The following is a 24093-nucleotide window of genomic DNA, read 5'->3' as shown; positions in this document are numbered from 1 at the left end:
CAAAGGCTGTTTCATATTCGTTTCATGCATTTACTTGTATGAATTGTTAATGTAATCGTTTAATTATTAAGTTCATTATAATTTTGAGTCACGTTTGATGTGTTATGTTACTGTCTGTATTTCCCTGTTCTAGTTGGTCTTGTTGGCCAGTGTAGCCTATTTTATGCGTCTTGGCATAATTGCATTGTACGTCTGCAAACAAGCTAGTAAATAAATGATAAAAAAGATCAATAAATACGAGCAATCAAACAGTTAATAAGACGTAGTCTAGTTAATAATTATAATGGAACTTAAAGGAGGCTTAAAGCTGCTATAGTCTTTAACTGAAGCTCATTATGAACTGTGTATGTTATCATTAGGCTACTGTTACTATTGGAGTTAATTGATCCGGATTCTCGCAACGCTTCTTGGTATATTAACTTGTAATTCTGCATTTATGATGTAAGCGTTAATTTATTAGTCAGTGAGTGCAAATGGTAAAGTTGTAATGTTCTCGACCCTCTTACTGAACTACAAATCTCGAGAACCACCGCCGTACATTACCTCAATCCAGCTATTAGATTTCCCAGGAGAAGCATAACTGGCGCCACCTAGTGGCTGCTCAATAGTTGATGGAAGTATCATTCTTACAGCGGGAGAATAACAGCGGATAGCAGTCTATGCTGAAACAACGTTCACTCGGCGACTTCGTGTGCGCTTTAGTGAATAATGCTTTAAATCGGAATCATTCCAGAGATACGTACACGTTTTTGGAAGGGACGCTGTTTGGAAGGGGATCGCCGATACACCATTCTCAGTTTTCTTTTTTATTTAATCATTTCAGCAGTGTTTGATTTCAACGCCGTCACAACCTCCACAAGCGGATCCTGTGCAGTCGAGAAGTAGTGAAATTCAATGCGGGGTTGTTTTTTTCTCCCGTTCGACCACGCCGTATATATATATATGCCGTAAATGCCTAGACTAGAAAAGAGTTCTTGTACTTTCAATGTGATGCATTTGTCGAAGAGGAAAATTACTGGACTAAGATGGGCAATAAGCAAACGATATTTACTGATGAACAGCTAGACGCCTACCAGGTAAGAGCTGCATGAATGATCGCATCGTTAGAGTTTCGTTTTCTCCTTGTTTGCTTGTCCATTAGCTTCCAATATTGTCAAATGACAAATGGCCTGACAGAAATTGATTTCAGTTAATCTTGTTATTTTATAATGCTGTTTATCATGCTCACGGTCCGTCCATTTGGAAAACATAGCTTAAACGGTCGATCAAATGGCTTAGTTTAAAAACTGTTATAGTGCATTTTTACATCCTACAAATATCGATTTTATCATAGAAATGCATGTGTGCGCAAACACTGGATAACTGTTAACCGCAATTAATAACATCCTACAAACCTGCATAAAAACCTTAATGTATACGACGAGCACTCTGAAATACTCAAAAATAGTCGAGGTGAGCAATTTTGTGACTGTCCTGTCTGAAGCTGGCTAGATTCATTAAATCATATGAAATTATAGCCTGTCATAATTGCCTTGTTTACGGAATATCATTCCCGTCACTCCTTTGTTCGTCCGAGCTTAATTTGACGGTGGGCAATTAAGGTAAATATGTTAATTTTACACTCTTAATATACCAACGCAACAATCTTGTCTCTGAAATAACGAAAAAAGAAAATAAGGATTGGTCCTGTTTATAAAAAGACAGAAAAATGTAAAGTGCGTTCATGGTATTCTTAATTCATTTTCTCCTATTTTATGGTGCAGTAAAGTCACTATCTTCCTATGTGGAAATACGCACATTTTTTCTTCAGCTAGGTTGACTTGATCCGTTGAAGGGCTCATCTTAAGGTTGGCCACCATCCAGTGGATACAAGAACCATGCATGGCTAGATGTAAGATGTAAGAGGATGTAAGAGGCTTGGTCCTGAAAATTAGTGGCTCTGTGATATCACCTCATGAAGCTTTTAAACCAGCATTAAACCGTAAAATGTTCTTTCTGCAGAAACTCAGTAAAACCACATAAAAGTTTACATGGCACGCCAAGTCCACGCAATTAACGGCTTGGTTGTACCGGAGGTACAGTAGGGCGCACAGATTATAGGGAAAATGACACGCAAAACTGATAGATGACGCGCAGAAAGTCATCATCATTTATCAGTTGTGTGTATCTTCTGCTGGCTATATGACTCACTGTGTGATTGTTTATTTTATTTATTTATTTAGTTATTTTTTCATAGAAAACGAGCTCCTTCCTCACCGGTGCAAAATAACGGCCACGGAAAAGGGCATTGTTCATGAGGGAATTCATGCGATTTAGGAACCGTTCAACACCTGGACTCTTTCGCAATATTATCTCCCTGCCTGTAAAAAAGTGCCATTTTAATGGGTAGGATACTTAACGTATAACGCTATAAACTAGGCTACCAGATGTCGCTTGCTTTACTTCAGAGAGTAAGTGGGTTACAGTAAGAGGCAGCAGCGCCTGCAACGACGAGTCGTGCACTGCGGAGCTTTTCGTAAAATCGAATCGGTTGTGTGCGACGTTTAATGCCATCGCCCGTAAAAGATGGATATAATACCTCAGGTGTTCCTTTCCAAAAAACGTTCGTGGTGTCGCAGAATGTAAATTTTTCGATCTGTGTCTTTCGGTCTTTGCGATTACCAGCAGTTAGCGGTGAAGCACAGTAATAGTTTTCTAAAGAAGGAGTTTGTGTTGACCTGCATGCAGTAGCAGGACTTAAAGGCATTGAAAGGACGTAAAACAGGTATTGTATCCCTTCAAAATAGCCTCTGAATGGTAAGACGGAAGGTTTGGTTTTCAGGACGTGAGTGAGAAGGAGAACTGCTTTTCAAGATATCTGAAACCTTACCAGTTCTCATTACCTGAACAGGCTGAATAAGATCCCATTACTTTCATCAGTGAAAAAAGCTTGCCTTCAGGTGATGGCTTCCAATATGAGACAAATTCGGGGTCGTTGAAATGTAACTGTATTGTATTGTAAAAACTGGCTATAGATTTAATGTGCTGCTGATTTCATTTTTGCAAGTATGGTCTTTTTACATTACCCAATGGGTATGCCTGATAATGTGGGACGTAAATAAGGAACACCTGCAAAAAATGCATTCTGTAATACACAACAAACTAATAGAATGATTTTATATTATTTTTATCAAGGAGGCTGACTGACATTGAATTCTCATCTACCATATAACTCTGTTCCCACCCAGACCTGCGCACCTATGCCTGCGTGTCTCCAGCACTCCCTTGATTTAAGTTCTGGGAATTGTGCTGCTCCATCTACTGAAATAAAATAAAATGAAACATCCCTCTAAATCTGTTTTTACATGTGCCTCCTGTCCATTCCGTGTTTTAAGCACATATTACTTAGGAGATATATTTATGGAAAAAAAACACATTAAATAGTAATGGGTTCCCATGCTTGGGGTTACCACAAGCGTTCTCCATCGCTGTACATCATTTGCTGTTTATCTTATGTGTAGTATAGCAATGTGTTTCAGATTCTGTGATCTAGTGACTGATGTATGATAGCATACGTGGCTTCCCTTGTCTAGTCATTTTGCACAAGTCAACTTGTGGTAGGGCTTGAAGTGTTTTGCTCACACTCACTGGTGTGCGAGTGTTGTTGGCCCGGTCTGACACTGTTGCTTACTGTACTTGAATGGATATAATTCTGTTCTTTTGTGCTGGAAGTCACTCTGGATAAGAGCGTCTGCTAAATGAATGTCGTGTAATGTATATACAGATTATGAAAGAGCTGTTTATGACTCACAGTCTCACCTGATCATGGATTTTGATCAGAGAGCTATACTCTGAGGCAGACTTTGGCTGCTCCTGGCTGTACTCCTGTGAGGTCCAAATGCTGGATGAGCTGACCTATGAGAAGACCCCTCTTTTGTTCTCTGTAACAGTAGTCTGTTGTGCTGTGTGCAGAAGAAGCTCAGTCTTCTCCTGCTCAGGTTTTCCCGAGTGATTCAATGAAACTTAAGAGCTGAAGCCAAGCGGGGCTAATATCTTACTGTGAAACTCTACACTCTGCAGGTACCCTCCTCAGTTTCTCTGGTTACCTGCAATTTTAGTTTGTTTAATCTTGAACACATTCCTCTGACACGAAAGGTAGTGCATATTGCGTATTGACCTTTGCAGCCTGCTGATGTGATGTATGTGCTGTGTTCTTTAATGTTGGTCAGCAGCTGAATGCATTTTCCCATTGTGAATCAGGAGGCATTGTATGTGTGTGGGAAAATGTGTCTGTGGGCCATTAAGAGGAACTCTTTCATTTAGAGAAAGGAAGGAAAGCAATTCCCCCCTGCGCTGATGTGCAGCAGGAGATATTTTCTTTTAGATGACACATTCCTCTGAGATCCTGATTCACCATGGTCAGATAGCACTCATTACAAAGAGAAGGGCTTAACATGGTACAGAACTGGCTCTTTCAATCTGGAAACCGCTGAAGTTTATTGTGCGCCCACAGAAATCCTCACAGAGCAGATTCATCATGTAATTATCCGACGCGTATCTCTTTGTGTGCCGACACAATTAGCAGAAGCCAGTGGTGCACACCAATGTTATGAATGCGCTGTAATCAAAGGAGATCCTTGATCAGCGGAGTATGGCCGTTTGTCCTTGGCAACCGTTTTGACGGGTTCTGGTAGACGTGTCCATCAAACCGTGAATGAACGCATTACGCTGCGTCACCGTCCAGTCCGCGACTCCGAATCAACTGTTGGCTGTAATGGCGATCCTTTGTGCATGATCCTGAAATTACCCGCTCTTTAGTGTAAGTCATTCATGCCATGGTGCATTGGTATTCATGTAATTATCCATTTCATTTCTAAGGCCCAGGGTTAAATCTGATATTTCTGTTTATTGCAAGAATTTCTCATTAGTGCTTATTGCTTGTTAACTAGCTATGGATTACGGCCAAGAAATCTTAATTGTAGCATTTCAGTGAATGAGGAGATTCAGTCTGAAACAAACAGTCATTTCAGTGAGTGAGGACATTTAGGATAAAAGGAATGGTCATTTCAGACACAGTAATTTATATGTGCTTTTTTTTATAAGAACACCTGCCTGTCTGGGTGCGAAGATATCTGTTAGAAAGGTCAATCACAGAATTCTTTCATTGAAAAAAGAAAATTTTTGTTCAATCTCAACGCAATCGTAAATCATCTCAGAAGTTATTTTATATCCGTCTTGGCAGAGTTGCTAGGCCTATGGGTTCTGACTCATTTCTGGGCAAACGGATATCCAGATATTTGTACATTCATTAGCAAATTACTAAAATAGTACAATTCAGAATCACACAAGGGGTTCTCTGTGTGTGGGTTTGGGGAAGGTGATGTTAGTGGGCAGGGCTTAGAACCGACCTTTATCCTGATAGTGTCATGGATGAATGTGTGGCTGACGGAGGGGGGCTGTTCAGGATACAGTGGTGGTTTATGGCCCTGTGGGTTTGATCCTGGGGCACCCAGAAGCATCTGCAGGTCCTTCTTCACCTCAGACATCATCCAATTGGGTTCCCTCGTCTTCACCCTCTGCACAGTGGGGCAGTGGCCGTTGACACTCGAGGAGTGTGCCGTCATGGCTCCAGAGAAATCTGAGTCCTGGGGCAGTGTGCAGGGGTTCAGTGTCCCTACCTGTGGGGTCATATAGGCAGGCATGTAATGCAGAGTGTTTGTGAGGAAGGACAAGATATCACATCACATTATGCAATGACATTCCAAGAAATGTCACAGTCCAATGGGAGGAAGCAGATAGGATCAAGCAACCTACGGGCAACTACCCTTCTCATAGATGAGATCTGTAGCAATATGAAAACACAGATAATATGACCTTTATTGGTTAATTCATGCATTTTATTGGTTAATAAATTTTGGTGGAAATACCATAAGCATAGTTTTTTTCATGAAAAATCCGCAAAACAAAACATGTAATTTCTTGATGTCATTCCTCCCTTTATAGCATTCTTTTGAAGTTGTACAGTACAGTGTGTAATTTAGTGAAGGATACGCATTATTTTAGCAGGTTTCTATTAAACATGTGTCATTAATATATTTAATTCATGTTTTTTTTCACAGGACTGCACTTTCTTTACACGCAAAGAAATCCTTCGGTGAGTGACGCTTCTCTTCTTTTTCAGAAGTGCTATTGTTATGGTACCTTGCTTCTTAACTCCTGGTCCTGGAGGGTCACACTGTCTGAAGGGCTAATCTGCCCTTGTAGAATTGTCCTGGAGGGCAGTGTCTGTAGGCTTTCATGGCAGCCAGGAACTATGAGAAGGCACAGGTAGGAGCTATAAGCAAAAATCTGGTTGGCCAAAAAAAATTTGCCGAGCCTGTAGTGTAAGTTGTGAACAGATGTAAAGCAGAGCCATCTTCCCAGTAATGTGTGAAATGTTGGTTGGTCATCTTTAATGACAGAGCCAGTCAGAGAGCAGGAGCGTGGTGTGGCCTGTGAATCAATTGAGCTTCTCATATACTTGGTCCTAAATCCAATAATGTAGGTGAGCAACATGCAGGTCACCTGTTGTACTTAAATGCCCATTAAATTACATTACATTATTGTCATTTAGCACACGCACTTATGACTTACACAAAACATCTAATGAAGTGGTGTGAAAAGTTGCAGGACACCACTCTTTTCCCCCATCCACTCTTTTCCCTTCCATCCACTCTTTTCCCTTCTGCTGTCTTTTTTCTCTCTCTCTCTCTCTCTCTCTCTCTCTCTCCCCCTCCCTACTGAACATTTAAGCAACTTGGCTTTGTTTTTCTTGACATAATTATTAGGAAGGACTTACAGTGAGAGGACTGAGAGGACCCAGAACAGGGTCTGTTGCTTTGAGGTGATTTATTGTGTTCCCATACATCACTATGCTGGTCTGAAGGCCGTAGCCCCAACAACCAGGAAGTTCACTGAATCCGCACAAGGTGTGTGCTGAGGGTCTGACCCCAGGAAACACACATCCCCAGCCAGGGGTGGCACAGGGAGGCTTGTTTATCCAGCTAGATATTTACTATTAAGTGTGTAACAGCAATATCCCATCTGGTATTCTAACCAATGGCTATCTGCTGTGTAGTGTAGAAGTGTCATTGTTGCATCGCATTGTTGCATCACTGGTCCATAGTCCAGATCTCTCATTATGACATCACAAGCTTCTGGTGCATAGTTCAGAGCACTCATTGTGACATTAGAAGCTGCCAGATGTGGAGACTGGAAGCCCTTCAGTCTGACTGTGAATGTCCTGCTGTCTCCAGGGGAATATTTTTTTTTTTCTATGAGCAAGGTTTAACATAAATCAATTGTAATTATGTTATTTGCTGTGCCAGAATTATTTCTCCATACATAGTAACAGTATTTGATGTATAAAATATTTCTTTAAAAATATGAAGTTGGACATAATAAAACATAGATCAACATTTACAGCAGAGTTAAAGGCTAGCCTAGTAAATAAACAGGATGTTCTGAAAGATGATGAGCTGACATAGAAAAAATGACAGGCTAGACACCATAATGACTTGCCATTTAGTAATCTCACTAAAGCAAAACATAATGGCTTTTTCAACAAATGCTGTAAAATGAAATTCATATTTCTCACTATCTATAAGTTATTTTCATTTGCATTTTGTGATTAGTCAGTATAACTGCAATGGGTTAATCTAGATTTTGTCTGATGGTGACAGTGTAATGTATAGCAAAGAATAATCTTAAATCAAATACCCTTAAACATTACTGATAATGTGAGTCCGAATAATAAAGATGTTTATCACTATGAAGTGATGTACATGGAAAATAGAGGCCAGAAGCCCACAGAGAGTTCCTGATTGGGCGCATTTCACCGCTGTCCTTTTCTACAACCCAGTTATTGACTCCTTCCCTCCTTCCTGATCCGTTCTGTTAACACAAATAGGCTCCATCAGAGTTATTGATTTTACCATATTTTGTGGGTTCTCAGCCTAAATAAGGCTGACATCAGTTAGACCCATGAACCACTGTCCAGAGCTTCTGTAAAGATCGATACGGACGCGTATCCTCTGCAACGTACTTACTGTGTGGCCTCAACAGCACCAGGAACCGAAACATTTCCCCTGTTTTTGCAATGATGTTGCAATAATCTTGGACATCCAACAAGTGAAACAAACATTCATTTTTCTGTCCTGACTTTTTTGGTGATTTAATTGTTAATATGTGGTTAAATCTAATTTCAGTAAATAAATGCATTTGGCCATCTAAAAATTATTTAAGTTTGTGATGGATATGAATTAGCATGTAGTGCTTATAAAAGTGTGACTTTTTTAAATAGCTAAAGAACTAATGTGAATCTACAATTTTCCTTACAGCAATGCAGTATTTATTAAATGATACTAAAGAGAAGATATTATCATAATAATGCAGGGAATTACAATTACTTGAAATATCAACAGCATCTCATTGGCACAAAATGAGAGAGGGAATGAGGTAGTAGAAATGAGATGTTTCTCCTTTGTAATTTATCACCATCTTCAGAGAGAGAACCATCATTATATGATTGTGTGTATATGCATGAGACAGTTTTGTGGTTTTGGTTCATTTTCAGAAGTCTGTCTATTTTTCATCTCTGACTTCATGCAAAATGAATGTGCCATTCTCTAGCTACACGCATTGCTTGGAATATACACTGCCATAATCGTTTACCAGGAACCGCCCTATTGTTTGTTTCGTGAGTTACGTTGCCTTGTGACTCAGAGAGCTTATGTGTTTCCAGAAGGTTCCGCAGGTATTACCACTGTGTGTCACACCTGATTCATTATTCATGACTGTTTGACGCCCCTGCAGTGTGTCTTGCCACCTGTAGAGGGATCGCGTTCCGGGCCTTTGATACGCCCGCCCGAAGGTCCTGTAACAGCAGCACCACCCGAAACTGATACGTGTGACTTAAAGTAACCCTGTTCCTGATCGCCCTGTCCGTTTCCACTGTGACATTTCAAGTGAATTTATTTATTACTGTTACTATTATATGTGCATTTGGCAGAATGGCACGACTCATTAAATACATATCACACAATACAAAAAGAACAACAAAAACAGTTACAGAGCAAGCGCAATGACACTAAATAGGCATCAACTTGAAAAGCTCCTAAAATAAAAGGATAAGGTAGTACCTAATAATCATATAACGTATTGCATCATGCTGCAGTGATTTTAAATCCTAACAATGATCTACAAAACCAACCTTTATTCAGTGTCTAACAGTGATCCATGAGATGAACAGACTGTAAGAGACAAGAGAGACTGTCCCAGTTCCGTAGTGTTGATGCAAACAGTCGATCTTTGTCATCTCCAGATCAAGTGACCACTTTCAGCAAATGAAAAGCAGGTGTGGGAGAGCAGAGGAGACGATTCGGTTACGGTCAAATAGTCATATTCTGTGAATAATCTCCAACTGGCTCTGTGCTCTGATTTGATAAGGTGTTGTGCCAGGCTGCCTCTGCCCAGGTGAGCCAAGCCTCCAATAAGATACAGACAACACTCCACACATTTTCATCCCCAGATATTTAGATTTCACACAGACTGTCTCATGCGCTCAGTTCTACACCCAGACTACACATACTCTAGAGTCACATGCTCCTTTCTGTTAAATCATTCTGTACCATTTGGGTTTGTAAATTGTATTGTTTTGCTTTGTTGCATGTAGTAGCGATTGTTGGTTGTGTTTTGCTTTGTAGACACAATTTCCCGAGAACATTTGTGGGTAGTGTGTACTTCAGAGATGATTTAAGTAAATTCACATTCAGTGCTATGTGTTTTCTGTCTTGTGATCTAACGGCCTGAAGCATGAGCATTGAGGAGTGACACCCCTCAGAGTTCCCTCCTGCTAACTCCACTCAAATGCTGCATTGGTGGAGCATTAATAAGTTGTCATCCACCGATCTGAACCAATGATCTGAACAAATCGTGGTTCATATAGGTCAGTCATTGGCAGAATATGATTGCTCCACCTGTTGTGGGGTTCATGACTCTCCCATTCCCTTCCTACAACGAAAATGTCTTTGGCTGTTATTGTGCTATAGATAAAAAGCACCCCCAGATGCTATACATGAAACTATAGAGTGGCAGCTCCAGCCATTGAAGCCTCCAGGGTCTGTAGGCCTTTTGTTTATATCATCATCCTTATTTGTGCAGGCAGTCGCTTAACGTGGTGCACCAGATGTAGATTAGTTGCTAAATGAAAGTGAGCCTAAACCTGGAGGACTTCTGGGACAGTATGTTCCACAATCTCAGGGAGTCAACTGGATTTACATGAATTGGACCCTCCTGCTGAAGTCTGGCCTCTTCTGGAATGTTTCCCATGATGATTTATACTTGACAGGCAGACCCGTTTGGGCCTTATGCTAATCTCATGCCAAGAGGCCACCATCATTTACAGGTTTATTAACTGAAATAATGTTTACCTCAGCTGAACCCTGGGGGTGGTGTTGGTGGTGTTGGGGGATTCATTGGAAACCATTGTATAGCTTGTCCCCCCACACCTGTGGCCTTCAGCACCCAGACAATGACTGTATATGGTTATGGCATAGTGCCCAACGTTTTAATTCATGGGGTTAGTTTAATGCCCTGTGCCTTCAGACATGCGCTTTGTGGCTTGGGTACTATGAAAACCCAAACCAAGGCAAAGTGTTTGGTTGGATGTGCTGTACCAGGTATTTATGTATGAGGCTTGACTCACTTTTATGTCCACATAAACACTTACTCTGGGGATAATTCTCAAAAACACATTGCTGAAAATTTGAGTGTAGAACCTCAGTCACATGTACTGTAAAGAACTGATGATTTTTCTGAGAACAGCTGTTAGTGCCCATTCAGCCCAGTCCATCACTGCCTCACTGTAAAAGAGCCAAGTCAGAATGTGAGGATTATTGAACATGTTTTATGTACTGTTAAATCCAGCTAATCAGTGTAAGGCGTCAGTAAAACATTTTGAAAATATGTGTGAATCAGCTGTGAGGTTATGGAAATGCTCACCCATGGTGCAGTAAGCTTGGTGCAGACAAGCTCTTAGTCTGTATTCAGCAGGACACTGGTTATTAAAAGTCTGTGTGGCAAATTGACACATGTGTAGATGTGATTTGTCCTTTTCTCAGTGTGAGCACCTTATCGTGCACACTTTTTGAGCCTGTACTTTGTAAATTACCTTGGATAAGAGCATCTGCCAACTAAACAAATATAATGTAAATGTACAGTATTAAGAAAACGGTATGGATTTTATATGGGGCTCTGCACTGATCCTGGTAAACAGTGTAGGTGCACATGTTTAATGTCAGACCAGGTGTAACCAGGGGTGCCCTGGGATGAAGACACTGCGTTGCCATCTGTCCCGGCCTTAGAAAGAAGTGCTGTTCGCAGCGGGGCTTGGCAAGTTAATGAGATGTTTAATATATTCGGCTCTAATGGCCACTAAACCCTTTGCTTATTCCTCATCAGTGAGCCATTACCGTTTTTTATCTTCCATCCTCAGAGTGCAGCACCCTCACTCCAGGTTTTTCATTATTTCTAACATATACCTATGTGTGGAGCTCTGTCACGGGCCAGCGCCGCTGTAGATTAGCTTCATCGGGTCACGGGAGGAGGAGGGGTGGGATCCATCATACTGCAGAGCCGTATATAGTGGGACGGTGGGGCTGACCTGGCAGGGAAGGGGACATTGCGAAACCTGATCCCTACAGCCTCCGGCCAATGAAGTGAAAGAGTCAGGATGTGTTTGTGGGGTGTGAATGCAGCAGGGAAAAGGGTGTGGTTTTCACCTTTGGTCATGTTTCTTAAAACTCCTGATTGGATCTTGTCAACATTGTCATCTTGAAGGAGAAAACATAGCCTTGGGGTCTGGGGGACATTTGCAAAGGTCACAGGACTACAATAGAAGACAGCTCCATTATCTTTATTGTAGTTTGAAATTGTAGTCTGATTGTCATTGTTCAAGGTTTGTAATAAATCTTACTTTTCATTATTGCAATGGAACAGCCAGGTTTTCCTTTGGATGTTATGAGTTAGATGTTAAGTGTTGGAAATTAGGTTTAGGGGTTAGGGAATGCTTATGTTTATATTTTTGCTTTCTGAAAGGAATATAATTCAGCTGTGGTGAAGTTCAGCACTGCTCAGAGATATGGGGATACTCTATATTAAATCCAATAACATGCCAAGAGATGACCCTGGAACTTGTCAGTTCTGGTAGAATTGTGATTGTAATTAAGATAATGTACAACAACCAGCTATTCCAAATCAATCAATTAATCTTCAGGGGTTAAAAACATGTAATGGTCTTTTTAAAATCCTGCTCACTGATTGGGCAATCAGGTGAAACTTTACCATATTGAATTGCATGGTATTCCATATCAGTCAAGCCTCTCTTGAATGCTGTTGACCAGGTTGTGTTGTAATCACTCTCCCTTACACAGTGAAATATGAAAGCATGGATTGGGTGACAAGCAAACATTTTCCTCTGAAGCTCATTTTCACCAAAAGGAGTTTAGCACTCAGATGGGAGATAAGTTAATGAGGCCCGACCCTGCTTAGCTTCCGAGATCAGACAAGATTGGCCATCTTCAGGGTGGTATGGCTGTAAGCATACACTACATACTATACACCTCAGCCCCAAAAGCTGATGTAGTCAAGGTGTAATAATGGTCCTCTGTCTCTCCCTGGTAGGTTACATGGACGATACCATGAACTGGCTCCACATTTAGTACCAATGGACTACACGGATGAACCAGATGTCACGCTGCCCTTAGCCCTCATAGTCAACATGCCAGAGCTAAAGGTAACACTGCAGTTTGGGATGTAGGTATGGAGGGGGATGACTGGGAGGTGAAGCCATTTAATTCTGTAACAGTCACACAACGCAAGAACAGGAGTCACAGATTTTTGCTAATCCCAGACTCTTGCTCACAGAGAGAGAATGCAGCAGTAAGAGATGGCCAGGGACAGAGAAGCCAGGTCAAGCCTAAAGGTCAGATCCTGGTACCTCGTCTTCCACTGCTTTAGAGGCCATCATGCAGTGAACAGGAAGTGTGCTTTTGCGCATGTCCATGGTGCTGTGTGCACCAGGTGCTGCTTCTGCGTTGGGCTGTGCGCAGTCCGTGCAGGAAGAGATGCTCGGCTGACTGTGAGAGAAATAATCACCTTTAGTGAACCGCTGCATCCATGGAGAGCTACCTCAATGTGTGCATTCCTGACTGATTTATAAGGATGGCTGCTAAAAGAAGCAAGCTCCCCCCAGCTCCCTTAGTACCTCACTCATCCCTTCCACTCTGCTCCGTCCCTCTTCATGCTCAGGTGTCAGTTCCGGTTGCCATGTTGGCCTTTTGCTTTTGCGTGACTCACCGGCTCGGAGCAGAGCTGATGGCAGCCACTTGAACAGGGATTTATGGAGGTCTGACCGCATGCAAGTCCCAAAATGCCGTACACGCTGAGGAAACATAAATCACCTGCCTGCCTTCATGGATGTCTGTGATAATTGGCTTTTCAAGGGGTGGAATGGTGGATTGAATCATTATACTCTTGTTGACATGGCAGTGTCAGGAGGCAGTTTATATCAGAATCATTGCCAAGAGGGAAATTTGCAGACTTCTTGTCAGCCATCACAGGGGAGGGGTCACGTGGGGACCTTTGGGGACAGCAAATCAGACCATTTTAGCTTCATCAATAGCAGAGTCAGAAGTTACACTGTTAATCTGTCAGTAAATAGAATATAAATAGAATATCTGTGGTGTCACTACTTCCTAATACTCCCGTACCCAATCTCTATACCCTCCCGAACTCAAGGTAATCACACCCCCCCGATGTACAGGATTTAACTGGATCTCCTGAATTACGGCCTGAGCTAAGATGTGTATTTCATTGCCCTTTCATTGGCCGCATAAATCTGTCACTCATTCCCTGACCTCCGGCATTAGGGCTCATCTCTATATGACATGACTGAATGTGTCTCCTGCAGGAAAACCCCTTCCGGAATCGCATCGTGGAGTCTTTTTCCGAGGACGGACTTGGGAACCTCAGCTTCAATGACTTTGTGGACATGTTTTCCGTGCTCAGCGAGATGGCCCCCAGAGAACTGAAGGCCATATATGCCTTCAAAATATATGGTGATTATGGTTTGGTTTGATTTTTTACTTGCAAATAACTAAAATTGTATTTGTTGATTGATCCAGTCTGAAGTGTATACTAGTTAAAATATTTGAAATATGCATGTTGGGCTTTTTAAAAATTTAATCATCTGTCAGTAATTTAGTCTCCAAGTACTTCTTTCTTTGTCTGCAGATTTCAATGTAGACAATTACCTTTGCAAGGAGGATCTGGAGAAAACGCTGAACAAGCTAACACGAGAGGAACTGACAGCGGAGGAGGTGAACCTGGTGTGTGAGAAGGCCATCGAAGAGGCGGACCTGGATGGTGACAACAAGCTCTCCTTCGCTGACTTTGAAAACATGATCTCACGCGCTCCTGACTTCTTAAGGTAACTGAGGACAAAAACCTGTAGAAGACATGTTAATTCTTTCAGGCATACCATACAGTTTAAACAAAAATTGTAAAACCTGTGTTCTGTGGAATACAGGAAGAGGAATTCAAACTCTGTGGAGCAAACTTATAGGAGTTAAATGTAGAATGCTGACACACATACTGGTGAAGGCATTTGTCCAAAGAAGAGCTGGTCGGGTTGTTTGGTGAAGAGCGTTTTTCAGTCCTGCATAATGGTTCTCCTAGCAAGCACTAATAAAAAATTCCTCCAGTGAGCAAACAGTGCATGATCAAACGTATTTTATAGCAGACCTGTCCATATATCACAGAGTTGTAAAGCGTTCATTTGGGAGTCCAAACCAACCGGAAAGAACTCAATAATAATAAAAGGTGGTATCGCTGAAGTGATGATTTCGCTGGGCAATGATATTCCCCATGAATCTGTCAATCACACAGGCACTGTCTGAGATTGGCTGGATCTCCTGAGTACCTTGGGCCTGATTGGCAGGATATGTCTCCATAGTTATTGGCCCAGGCCTTAGACAGCAGTGGTCAGTTTAACCGCATTCTGTGCATAGTAGTTGAATCACTGGCAGGATAGCCTCTTGTCTGAGTACAGACAGGTTGCTCCTCAGAAACAGCAAGTTATATTCTCTCAGTGCTGTCAGACATGACTCTGCCATGCAGAGGTAATATAAACAAAGCAAACTTTGAATTGAATTTTAGCAGGATCAAGCTCGCACAGTCCTTTGCATCCAGCCCAAATTCACAGGTGACATCTGCAATCGATTAAGAGCAGGCCTCAGGGGAACTGATAGCTTATAAACTCTGTTTGAATCTCGAGTTTTACCATTAGCAAGCGTGTGTGTAGTTTAATGGCGACATTAATGCCTGGCTTCGGCACCAGCTAAGTGATCTTTTCTTGGAGAATAGACACCTCTTTCTCGTCTGAAATAGCAGTGTATAAATCACCGGGGGCCGGCAGTTAGTCTTATTCCAGCTCCAGAGTGGCACATAATGGCGTTAAACGGAAAAGCCAAGAATGGCGTCAGGGGTCCCCAGAGGATCAGTCATCAGCCAGGACGGAACGGGAGGCTGGAGAGTGATTAAGGGGGGATGGCTGGCTGCTCCTCTTTATTCCACTCATGGGGTCTGTAGAGTAAATCAGGGTCATTGCTTTGTATCAAATTAAAATAAGCAGAAAATATGATCCAATATGTGCTTTTTTTACTGATATATCATGTTTTTTCTTCTAATTAATCAGGTGTATTCAGGTGTATGAGTAAATATGGAGGGCCCAGCATGTGTGTGTGTGTGTGTGTATGTGTATCTCACAGAATGTGTTTGTAATTGCAGCACCTTCCACATACGAATCTGAGAACACGGTCATCAAAAAGGATGTGAACGACAATGAGAAAAGATCATCTTTTGCCTGGCTGGGACCACGGACTACAGCAGAGATCCTGACCACACCCTGACGGTGCCCTGACCACGCCAGGACCACAGCCCTGAGTCTGTCTGCCACATGCCTAGAGGGGTTTGGTGCTCTCCCTCACCACTGTCGCCAGATATGGTGTGCAGTCCCAGCATCATGGGTGACCGGCTGGGTTTGCACGATCTTTTTGGTGTTCTTAGAAGGAAGCACAGGCCTTGAGCCACGTCACAGTTAATGTGTAAGATTAACAAAACACAGAACCAAACGCATGCATGCTTCCCTCCTCCTTCCCTGTAGAACCTCACACACCCATGTACCGATCTCGGTCAAAGGAAATGCACCTTTTGTTCTCAAAGAGGAAGAGGAAAAACATTTTAAAAATCTCCCAGATTCATTTGGATACTTCTTACAGGCACAGTTTTGGGGTGCGGAGATTGATCCTGCAGGTCTGGGGCTCAGCTGTGGAGCTTTTATCTTACTGCTGTCCTTTTTAAAAACTGGATGTTGGGGCTTGTGTGACTGACATTCATCAAAGATAAAGAGGAACAGGTGACAAGGAAAAGAAAAAGCACAGTGTTGTCAGCAAGGACACAAAGAAAGTCTCTTCTCTAACAGCTATGCAATCAGTCTTTCTCCAGGACATGCATGGATACGACTGTAAATTGCAAATTCGCTTTGTCATTTTTATTCCAACAGAGGAGCATGACGACAATCATAACTTAACTGTTCTCCAGTTGATTAAAGGGCTTTCCAACCCCCTTCCCCCCAACACCTAACACCTTCCCAAACTTTTTTTATCAGGCTTTAATACCTTTTATCCTTAGGAAATCTTTAACTTTCAGATGTTTGCGTCAACAGTCCCTGATAAACCTTTTTTTGTCAGTTGTTTGACGTGATACAGAGCATTTGGGCTACATTTTGAATAAATTCCATTTCTGTTGCTTGTTGATTTGATGAATACTTAATGAAACTCTTTTGAAATCATTTATTGTCTCCTTTTCTTTTTTTTGCAAAAAGACTGTTCCCCTTACAGTGGCATTATACTAAGTTAAGCTAAATTAAGCTAAGCTACTAAAATAAGTTTTCAGTTACACGATGGTTGAAAACAGGTGAACATACTGTAAATAGTGCTGTTTCCATACATTTGTTCACTTTAAAGTACAGGAACGCTTTGCAATATAAGTACCATGTCTGTAATTTATTGAGTCATTTAGGAAGTAATCCTTCCCAATAAGACAGCATTCAGCTAAAGAAAGACAGCATGTTTTGCACACACACACAAGCAAGATGTGCAGCTCACCTGGGTTTGATCACGTGTTGACAAGGTCAGGGCAGGTGAAGGAAGGTGAGTGGTAAGGGCAGGTGAAAGATTATAAAGATCGATAAAGATGTGATAGTGGTTCGGCTTCCCCCTCAGAGAGGCTGAGAGAAGGTTGTAAGCAGAGTGGGATCATTAGGCGTGGGCTGCCTCAGCACTTACAGGGCTGACTGTGCTCTCCACAAACTGGGCACTATAAATCTGCTGCTCCTAGGGGGGCAGGCAGGGGAAGCACAAAGGAAGCGTCCTTGACCATATTAGTTTAAAGGTGATATATAGCCCCCCCAAATACTCATGTTGCAAGGGTTTGGATATTTGCCTCAAAAACAAAGGTGTGTTGGAGGGCTCTGACACAGAAGTAGGGGGTACAGACTTAATTGGTGAGATTCTGCAACATCTGAGGGGTGGTTCAGCTGAAAGGGAGTGTGTGTGTGTGTGTGTGAGAAAGAGAGAGAGACAGAAAGATTGCACACACGGTCAATAGATTTTATTCAAACATTGTTTTCAGTTTCAGAGTTTAGCAGGGAACCCAGAGGTGCTTTTGGCTGCTCTGCGGTAAGACTTGGAGTTTCAGTACATACTTGTTCAGAGCATCATTAATAGTAAAGAAAGTGCTGTGTCATGACAGATGGAATATTTATGACTTGAACTTTAGTTGCTTTAATCAAAGGATATTTCCATGTTATGAGTCATAAATATGATTTGTGTTTACAGGATCATCAGTGTAGATGATGTTGCTCCGCTGCAACTTCCTCACATTGATATTACTGGTATTGAGTCATATTACTGTACTAAACAAGGTGAAAATCGTGAAGGTTAAAAAAATCACAGGAAATTTTGACTGTAACAGGGTCTTCCTGCATGGGGCGCCACATTGAAAACCTTCTCCCAGATTAAGGGAAGTCTAATAGCTGGATTTCAGGACGCTAATGTTGAGGAGACTTTATACTCACGGTTCGTCATTTTGCCTGTAATTGAGATACCTACATTATCTGCTAAAAAGACATGCTCATCCAGGCATGCTTGCATTACTTATTTTAATAAATTATCCATATGCATAGATTAATATTGTCAGAAGATGTTCAGATGGAGTAATTTGCTCAAAGTGCAATGGACGCAGCTCATCCAGGATTCAGACCTTCTGATTGGTGATCACTATCCCCCCCCGGTCACCACATCATGGTATTACTTTCAGTATTTTTCATGTTTTGCAGCAGTTGTGCTTGAACAGTAAATGGCACACACACATGTGACTAATGCACACATTACGGGTGCATCTAACCTGATTTATCCACATGGACCATGCAGTGTTCAGTGTACATCAGCTTTATGGGTCAAGAATTAGATAGGGGGAGGGAGAGGGGGCAGTAAATTTCCATCAGCTGAAACCTACACCATCCATAAAAGTCGCAGAGAGGACACCAAGTGACCATAAAATGCATACATCTGGCACAGCCATGCCCTGGATGTGGATTTAATTTGAGTATAGACCGTAAGGCAATTCCTGCAGAAACGTTGCTCCTATCAAAAACACTTTATCACCAGGGTTATGTAAGTGCTGTAACTGCGCTGAAGCATGAAATAAAAAGGGGCCGAGAAGAAACGGTGTCAGACGTTTTTTTTCTCCTCAGCAGCTCGCGGTCGTTAGGGCAACGGACCCAGGCTAATATGGTCTTAATTCCTCATCCTATTAGCTGCGACGCCGTTTACAATGCTGGCGTTAAAAATCCGGGGGAATTTGACTCCCGTATGCAGCAGGTTTGTTAATTACGCTCCTCGTGGAGAACATCTGCTGATTTAGATTTCTGCAGGACAGCTCCTGTTTGGGCCTGATACAGCCTGCAGGCCAGTCTGGCTGTAAACCAGTAATGTGCACATAGCCTCCCGCCACACTGCTTGGCCTGGTGCTGTGTATAAAGCCGTTGTCCACGTCACACTAAAGGCCTTGTAGAATAACCTTGACTCCGTTTTAAGACACCTGTGGCATCTGTTAACTTCAGCACTCACAATGAAGTTATGTACCTTCAGCCACTGTGCAGGATTTAGAAACGTTTAATGGCGCTCTGAGAGGTGCCGATCTCGACAGCTGCTGCACTTCTCTGTAGGACCACGCTTCCACTAAGCAGGCATAAATATGCAGGCACAGGGGTATGTCCCCTTCCAAAACTGCACTTCCTTTGATTAAAGTGAGCAAAAGCATTGAAACAATGTTTTTTTTTTGTACTTTTTAAGTTTTTTATGGCGCAAAGGACAAAAGTACAGATGGATCAAGTCTGAGAGGCTGTAGTCTGCTTTGTCTGTGCTCTTCTCAGTGCACATGATGAAAAGTAATCTCTGAAACAGATCACTGCACTGCCAGGTTGAGTACGAACAGGAAAAACAAAAAAGCTGAAATGCTGAGAGATAATTATTCTGAGAAATATATGATATTAAAGGTGGAATGCTGAGCTGTGCCGCTACCTTCACAGCATGAAGAATGAGGTGCTAGAATATGAGATACAACCCCCTTCTTAGTCTCAACTCTTGAAATACTGAAAATCTTGTAAATTTGACATTTCCTGCAGGTAATGCCATTCATTGTATCCGTATTTGCATCTGCAGGCATGGATTTCTAATGGTTTCCTTCCCTGGGTCTTCCTGGGTTCTTTTAAAAGACTGGTAATATTCTGGCATATGTGTCAAATACTACAGAACTCTGCATATACAGCTGAGGCCATTGATATAGTATGGTGGATTTCTTAGTTTTTAGTATGAGGATTGCCTGTGATGATACTGTTTACAGCACTGATGCCTCTCTTATTTATGAGTATATTTATGAATATGAGCATGACCAAATTTGCCACAACCTTAAAAATATCAACTCAGTCACTGGTGACATATTGATTGACTCCCCTTGATGAAGATGGGTTTGTCTAACACTTTTCTGTCTTACAGTCTGTGCACAGGTGTGTAAATCATAAAGCTAGGCATCCCCGAGTGCACAGTAAATTTTATTTCTGGTGACAGTTATGAGGCACTGTGTGTATAGCATGCAGAGGACAGCCCATATTTTGAGGCAGCGGCGAGCCATGCTTATGGATTTATTTATGTTCTGCTGAGCTTTGTGCTGAAGGGGTCAAATGACCTTTCTGTTAATATGATCATTACCATAAACTGTGCAATGTACGTGTCACAGAAAACCTTCCAAATTCATGTCTATGAAGTGCACACATCTGGTAGTTGTATCTGAGCTAAAGACCTGGGTCTCAGGGCATCAGTCACACTCTTGGGGCTGTAACTTGAGGGGGTGAAGTCCCCTCCTGTATGATGCTCTCAGGCTTGCATACAGTAGCCCTGAGGAAGGGGCTTGGTGCTCTGGCAATGACAACATTACATTTCTGTGGGATCAAATGCGGGAATTGGGACCTGTTGTTATCGTGTTAAACCGCTAAGTGTTTGCTGAAATTACTAACATGTATTTCATATATATAAAATTCTACTTTGTTTTAAAGGTGGAATTACTTCTATTCTGTGACATGAATGATTTCAATGAGTTTTCAGCTTTAGAATTTATTAAATATAAATACATCAAAACAATAATTTTCACAATGGTATATTTTGGTTAGAAGGAAAGAACAAAAAGTCTCTTTTTAGATAAATAACATACTGTTTAAACCCAAGTGAAAATGACAGAAGGAGTCTTGGAAAGAAGATCATGTGCCCTGAGATGGCAGTTCTTTTGCAGGTGCATCGATCTCTTCTGTGCACCATGGGGAGGGTGGATCTCCCTACTAAATCCAGTGTGATGGAGTCTGCTTCTATCCCTGTGCTGTTTTTTTTTTCACATAGAATTTTATTTTTTCTTATTTTCCGGAAAAAATTTACGCCATCTATCAACCTGCAGAAAGAAAATAAATTAATTACACCGAGGCTTATTTGCATCTTGTCGCCTACAGCATGGTGTCTGCTAAGCTAAATAATAATAGTATGTACAGAAAATGCTGGACATACCTTTATTCCCCAGCTGGACTCTGAGTGTTTTGGCTGAAGGTTCTCCAGCGTCTCGTAGGTGTTACTCTGGGGGCCATCCCTGAGGCCATGATCTGGGATTTGCTCATAGGTGTTGCTGTGATCAGTGTGTGTGATGGAGCTCTCCTTGTGACCCTGATCTGGGATCAGCTCATAGGTGTTGCTGTCGGCAGTGTGCATATGGGGGACACTCCAGAAGCCCTGATTTGGAATCGGCTCGTAGGTGTTGCTGTGGGCGGTGGGCATGTGTGGGAGGCTCTGGAAACCCTGATCTGGGATCAGCTCATAGGTGTTGTTGGTGAGGACACGGCCTTGCTGAGGTTTGTGGGGAACCTGAGCGTACGTGCTGTGGTCCTGCAGAGTTGCTGCTGCAGGGGGCCGAGAGGGGTCCATGGGGCCCCACCCACGCCCATGCGGCCCCCACCCGCTGTCCTGGGCCTGTCGCAGCCCGCTGGCAGTCTGGTAGAGGGGGTTATCGCACAGCTTCTCCAGGCTGCCGCTGGACTGGCCCTGGCTGGCTGACTGGCTGCTGTGGTCCCGCGGGTCCAGAAGGGAGTAGGTGTGACAGGTGGCTCTTTTGCAGGAGGTGGGCGAGAGTTTTGGGGGCGTGTGGGAAGGGGCACTCAGTCTGTGACCATGCTGGATCTCTGTGCTGTCATCCAGTAGGGGTAATGACCTGCTCCGGCAGTTCTCCAAGTTCAGCTCTGAGTACACCATATTCTGCATTGGACAGGGCTTGGCCTCCTGGGTTTTGGATTGGCCCCAAGAGGGGCAGCTGGGTCCATTGCTTTGGGAGCCGGTCAGAGGGGTCTGGGCCCTCATCTGACCTCTGTCGTGATCCAGCTGGGCATACAGGACTTGAACGCTTGCTCTGTCCAGAGAGCCACTCAGTGTACTCCTCAGAGGAGCACCCCCTCTGGGCAGCGGAGGTACTGAATGCACCTGGAAGCACAAAGACTTTCAATGATTTCCAATTTGCTTGATGTTAAAAAAGTAAAATTGCTAAGATCTATAAATGGGACTCAGTGACCTGTAGAGGAAGAGAAATCCTCTTCACGGAAGGCAACTGCGTACCTCTGAAGCAGCTGTCCTGTCATAGGATACAGCTGGAGCAAGCTTTCTGTTTCTGCTTTTGGGGGGAAGTGTTGGGGGGCGCTCAGTGGCATGGTCGCTTCTCTGGCTCCACATGTCTTTCATGGCCTTCACGCTGACCGCAGACCTGTCCTTCAGGTCCACCTGGACAACATCGTAGAGCTCGCTGGTGGAGGGCTTTGAGGAGACACCAATCATGTGCATCTGTTGCAACTTAGACTCTTTAGGCTCTGCTCACTTATACAATCTACCAAAACAGACAATACAGAGACAAGCTTCAAGCTCATCCACTGTCATTAGAGGACTGAAGGAAAGTGCTTGATCTAAAATGCAATGTTCTATTCAGGACATCTCTCAGGACTACACAGTTCATCTCATGCTGAGAGCGTTCACTAAGATCAAAGGTTAGGACAGTGCTGTAAATTGGGAGCAGCCCCCTCACCTCAGAGCAGGGTGTTGTCAGAAACTCCCCAAAGGGCTCAATAGGGTTGGTTGTGTAGAACTTGATCAGGTCGGAAAGGTTGCTGTGGGTCTCTGTGTCTCCTGTGACAATGAGCTGCCCAGCCTTGTTCAGGTTGATCACAAAGTGGCGACATCGATCGTTGCCTCTGAAAGTACAATTCCAGCTAGCCCCACGATAGCCCCAGCTCCATGTCGCAAAACTTATGATCCATCCCACATTTTGCATTTCGCCTCCACTGAATTATACTACTCTGTGCATGAATGGGTGGTCTTTTGGTCTCACAATACTTCAAAAATTAATCAAACATCAAAATTATATCTCAAGAGGTGAATCAATCTGACCAATACAGCACTGGCAAATAGTGAGTGAGAGTGAGATAGTGAGAGTGATTTGCATGTGGCTGACAGTGAACCTTTAATCAAAACTGGGGTGGAGTCACAAAACTTCCTTCTGAATAATGGTGAGACATGATACAAAACAGATACAGCTCTAAAAGTCAACACCTTGATTAGAGTATTCACTCTCCTTCACTCATTCATTCATTCATCTCCTGAGTGGTGAGGTGGGACTTCACCTGTAGGAAAGGATGTAGCCTATGGCTTTGTCATTGCGGCGAATGAGAAAGCAGCCTAGTGGTTTATCTCTCAGCTGATCTTCAGCATCCCTGTAAAAAGAAAACAAAAAGAGGAAGTGGTCCCACCATATAAATGTCACAGTCAAATGTGATTAAAATAGATGTAGATGGACCACAGCCGGTGATAGCTGAATGCTGAATAAAAGCATTTTAACAGCTCTGCTGTGAAAGCTCCCATTAAAGTTTCATTTACTCCTCACTTTCATTTACTTCTTCAACCCTTGGACTGTCCAATCAGATCGAGACAATTAGGAGGACCCCTCCAACAATCTTATAATGGTTAAAATCATTGTTTGTAAATACTGTACCCTGAGTCCACCATTGATTAGATTATAACAGTTTACACAAGATTATTGGAATTGTTATGATTATTGGAATTGTTATCTGCTGTTCAACTGTTATCAAATGACAACCAATGCATGCACCATACACATATTCTGATTTAAGGAGAAGCTGAACACCATCCAAAACATAGCTTACTTTCTGGTGATGCACCCCTGGAACCAGGTGGGGAAGGTGCCCTTGTGCAGGAGGAGGGGCACCTGAGTCTCACTGAACCACTTAGAGGCCAGCTCCCGCTGCCTGCCCTCCGAGTTCTCCTCCGGCAACTCCGCGGCTGGCTGTCTCTGCTCCAT

The 24093-nt window shown here is 42.7% G+C and overlaps 2 protein-coding genes across 3 annotated transcripts; one reads left to right on the top strand and one right to left on the bottom strand.

Moving 5' to 3' along the window:
- Nucleotides 1-756: 756 nt before the first annotated feature.
- On the top strand, nt 757-16345 carry cib2 (calcium and integrin binding family member 2). Of its 2 annotated transcripts, XM_036544455.1 has the most exons (6): nt 757-1076; nt 6099-6133; nt 12700-12811; nt 13988-14135; nt 14311-14506; nt 15865-16345. In XM_036544455.1, exons 1-6 carry the CDS (start codon nt 1026-1028, stop codon nt 15884-15886), a joined length of 564 nt encoding a protein of 187 aa, XP_036400348.1. In that variant the 5' UTR covers nt 757-1025; the 3' UTR covers nt 15887-16345. The 2 variants fall into 2 exon arrangements, with proteins under 2 accessions (XP_036400348.1, XP_036400349.1); XM_036544456.1 differs by lacking the exons at nt 757-1076; nt 6099-6133 and adding an exon at nt 6246-6306.
- Nucleotides 16346-17396: 1051 nt separating this feature from the next.
- Nucleotides 17397-24093, bottom strand: LOC118788314 (SH2 domain-containing protein 7-like). Its single transcript, XM_036544274.1, has 5 exons — nt 23939-24093; nt 22804-22969; nt 22456-22538; nt 21252-22140; nt 17397-17471 (listed from the first exon to the last, which is right to left on the bottom strand). The coding sequence occupies exons 1-5, from the start codon at nt 24091-24093 to the stop codon at nt 17397-17399; spliced, it is 1368 nt and encodes a 455-aa protein (XP_036400167.1).

Source organism: Megalops cyprinoides, chromosome 13 (assembly GCF_013368585.1).
Source record: "Megalops cyprinoides isolate fMegCyp1 chromosome 13, fMegCyp1.pri, whole genome shotgun sequence".
NCBI lineage: Eukaryota > Metazoa > Chordata > Actinopteri > Elopiformes > Megalopidae > Megalops > Megalops cyprinoides.
This window is presented reverse-complemented; position numbering and strand designations above follow the sequence as displayed.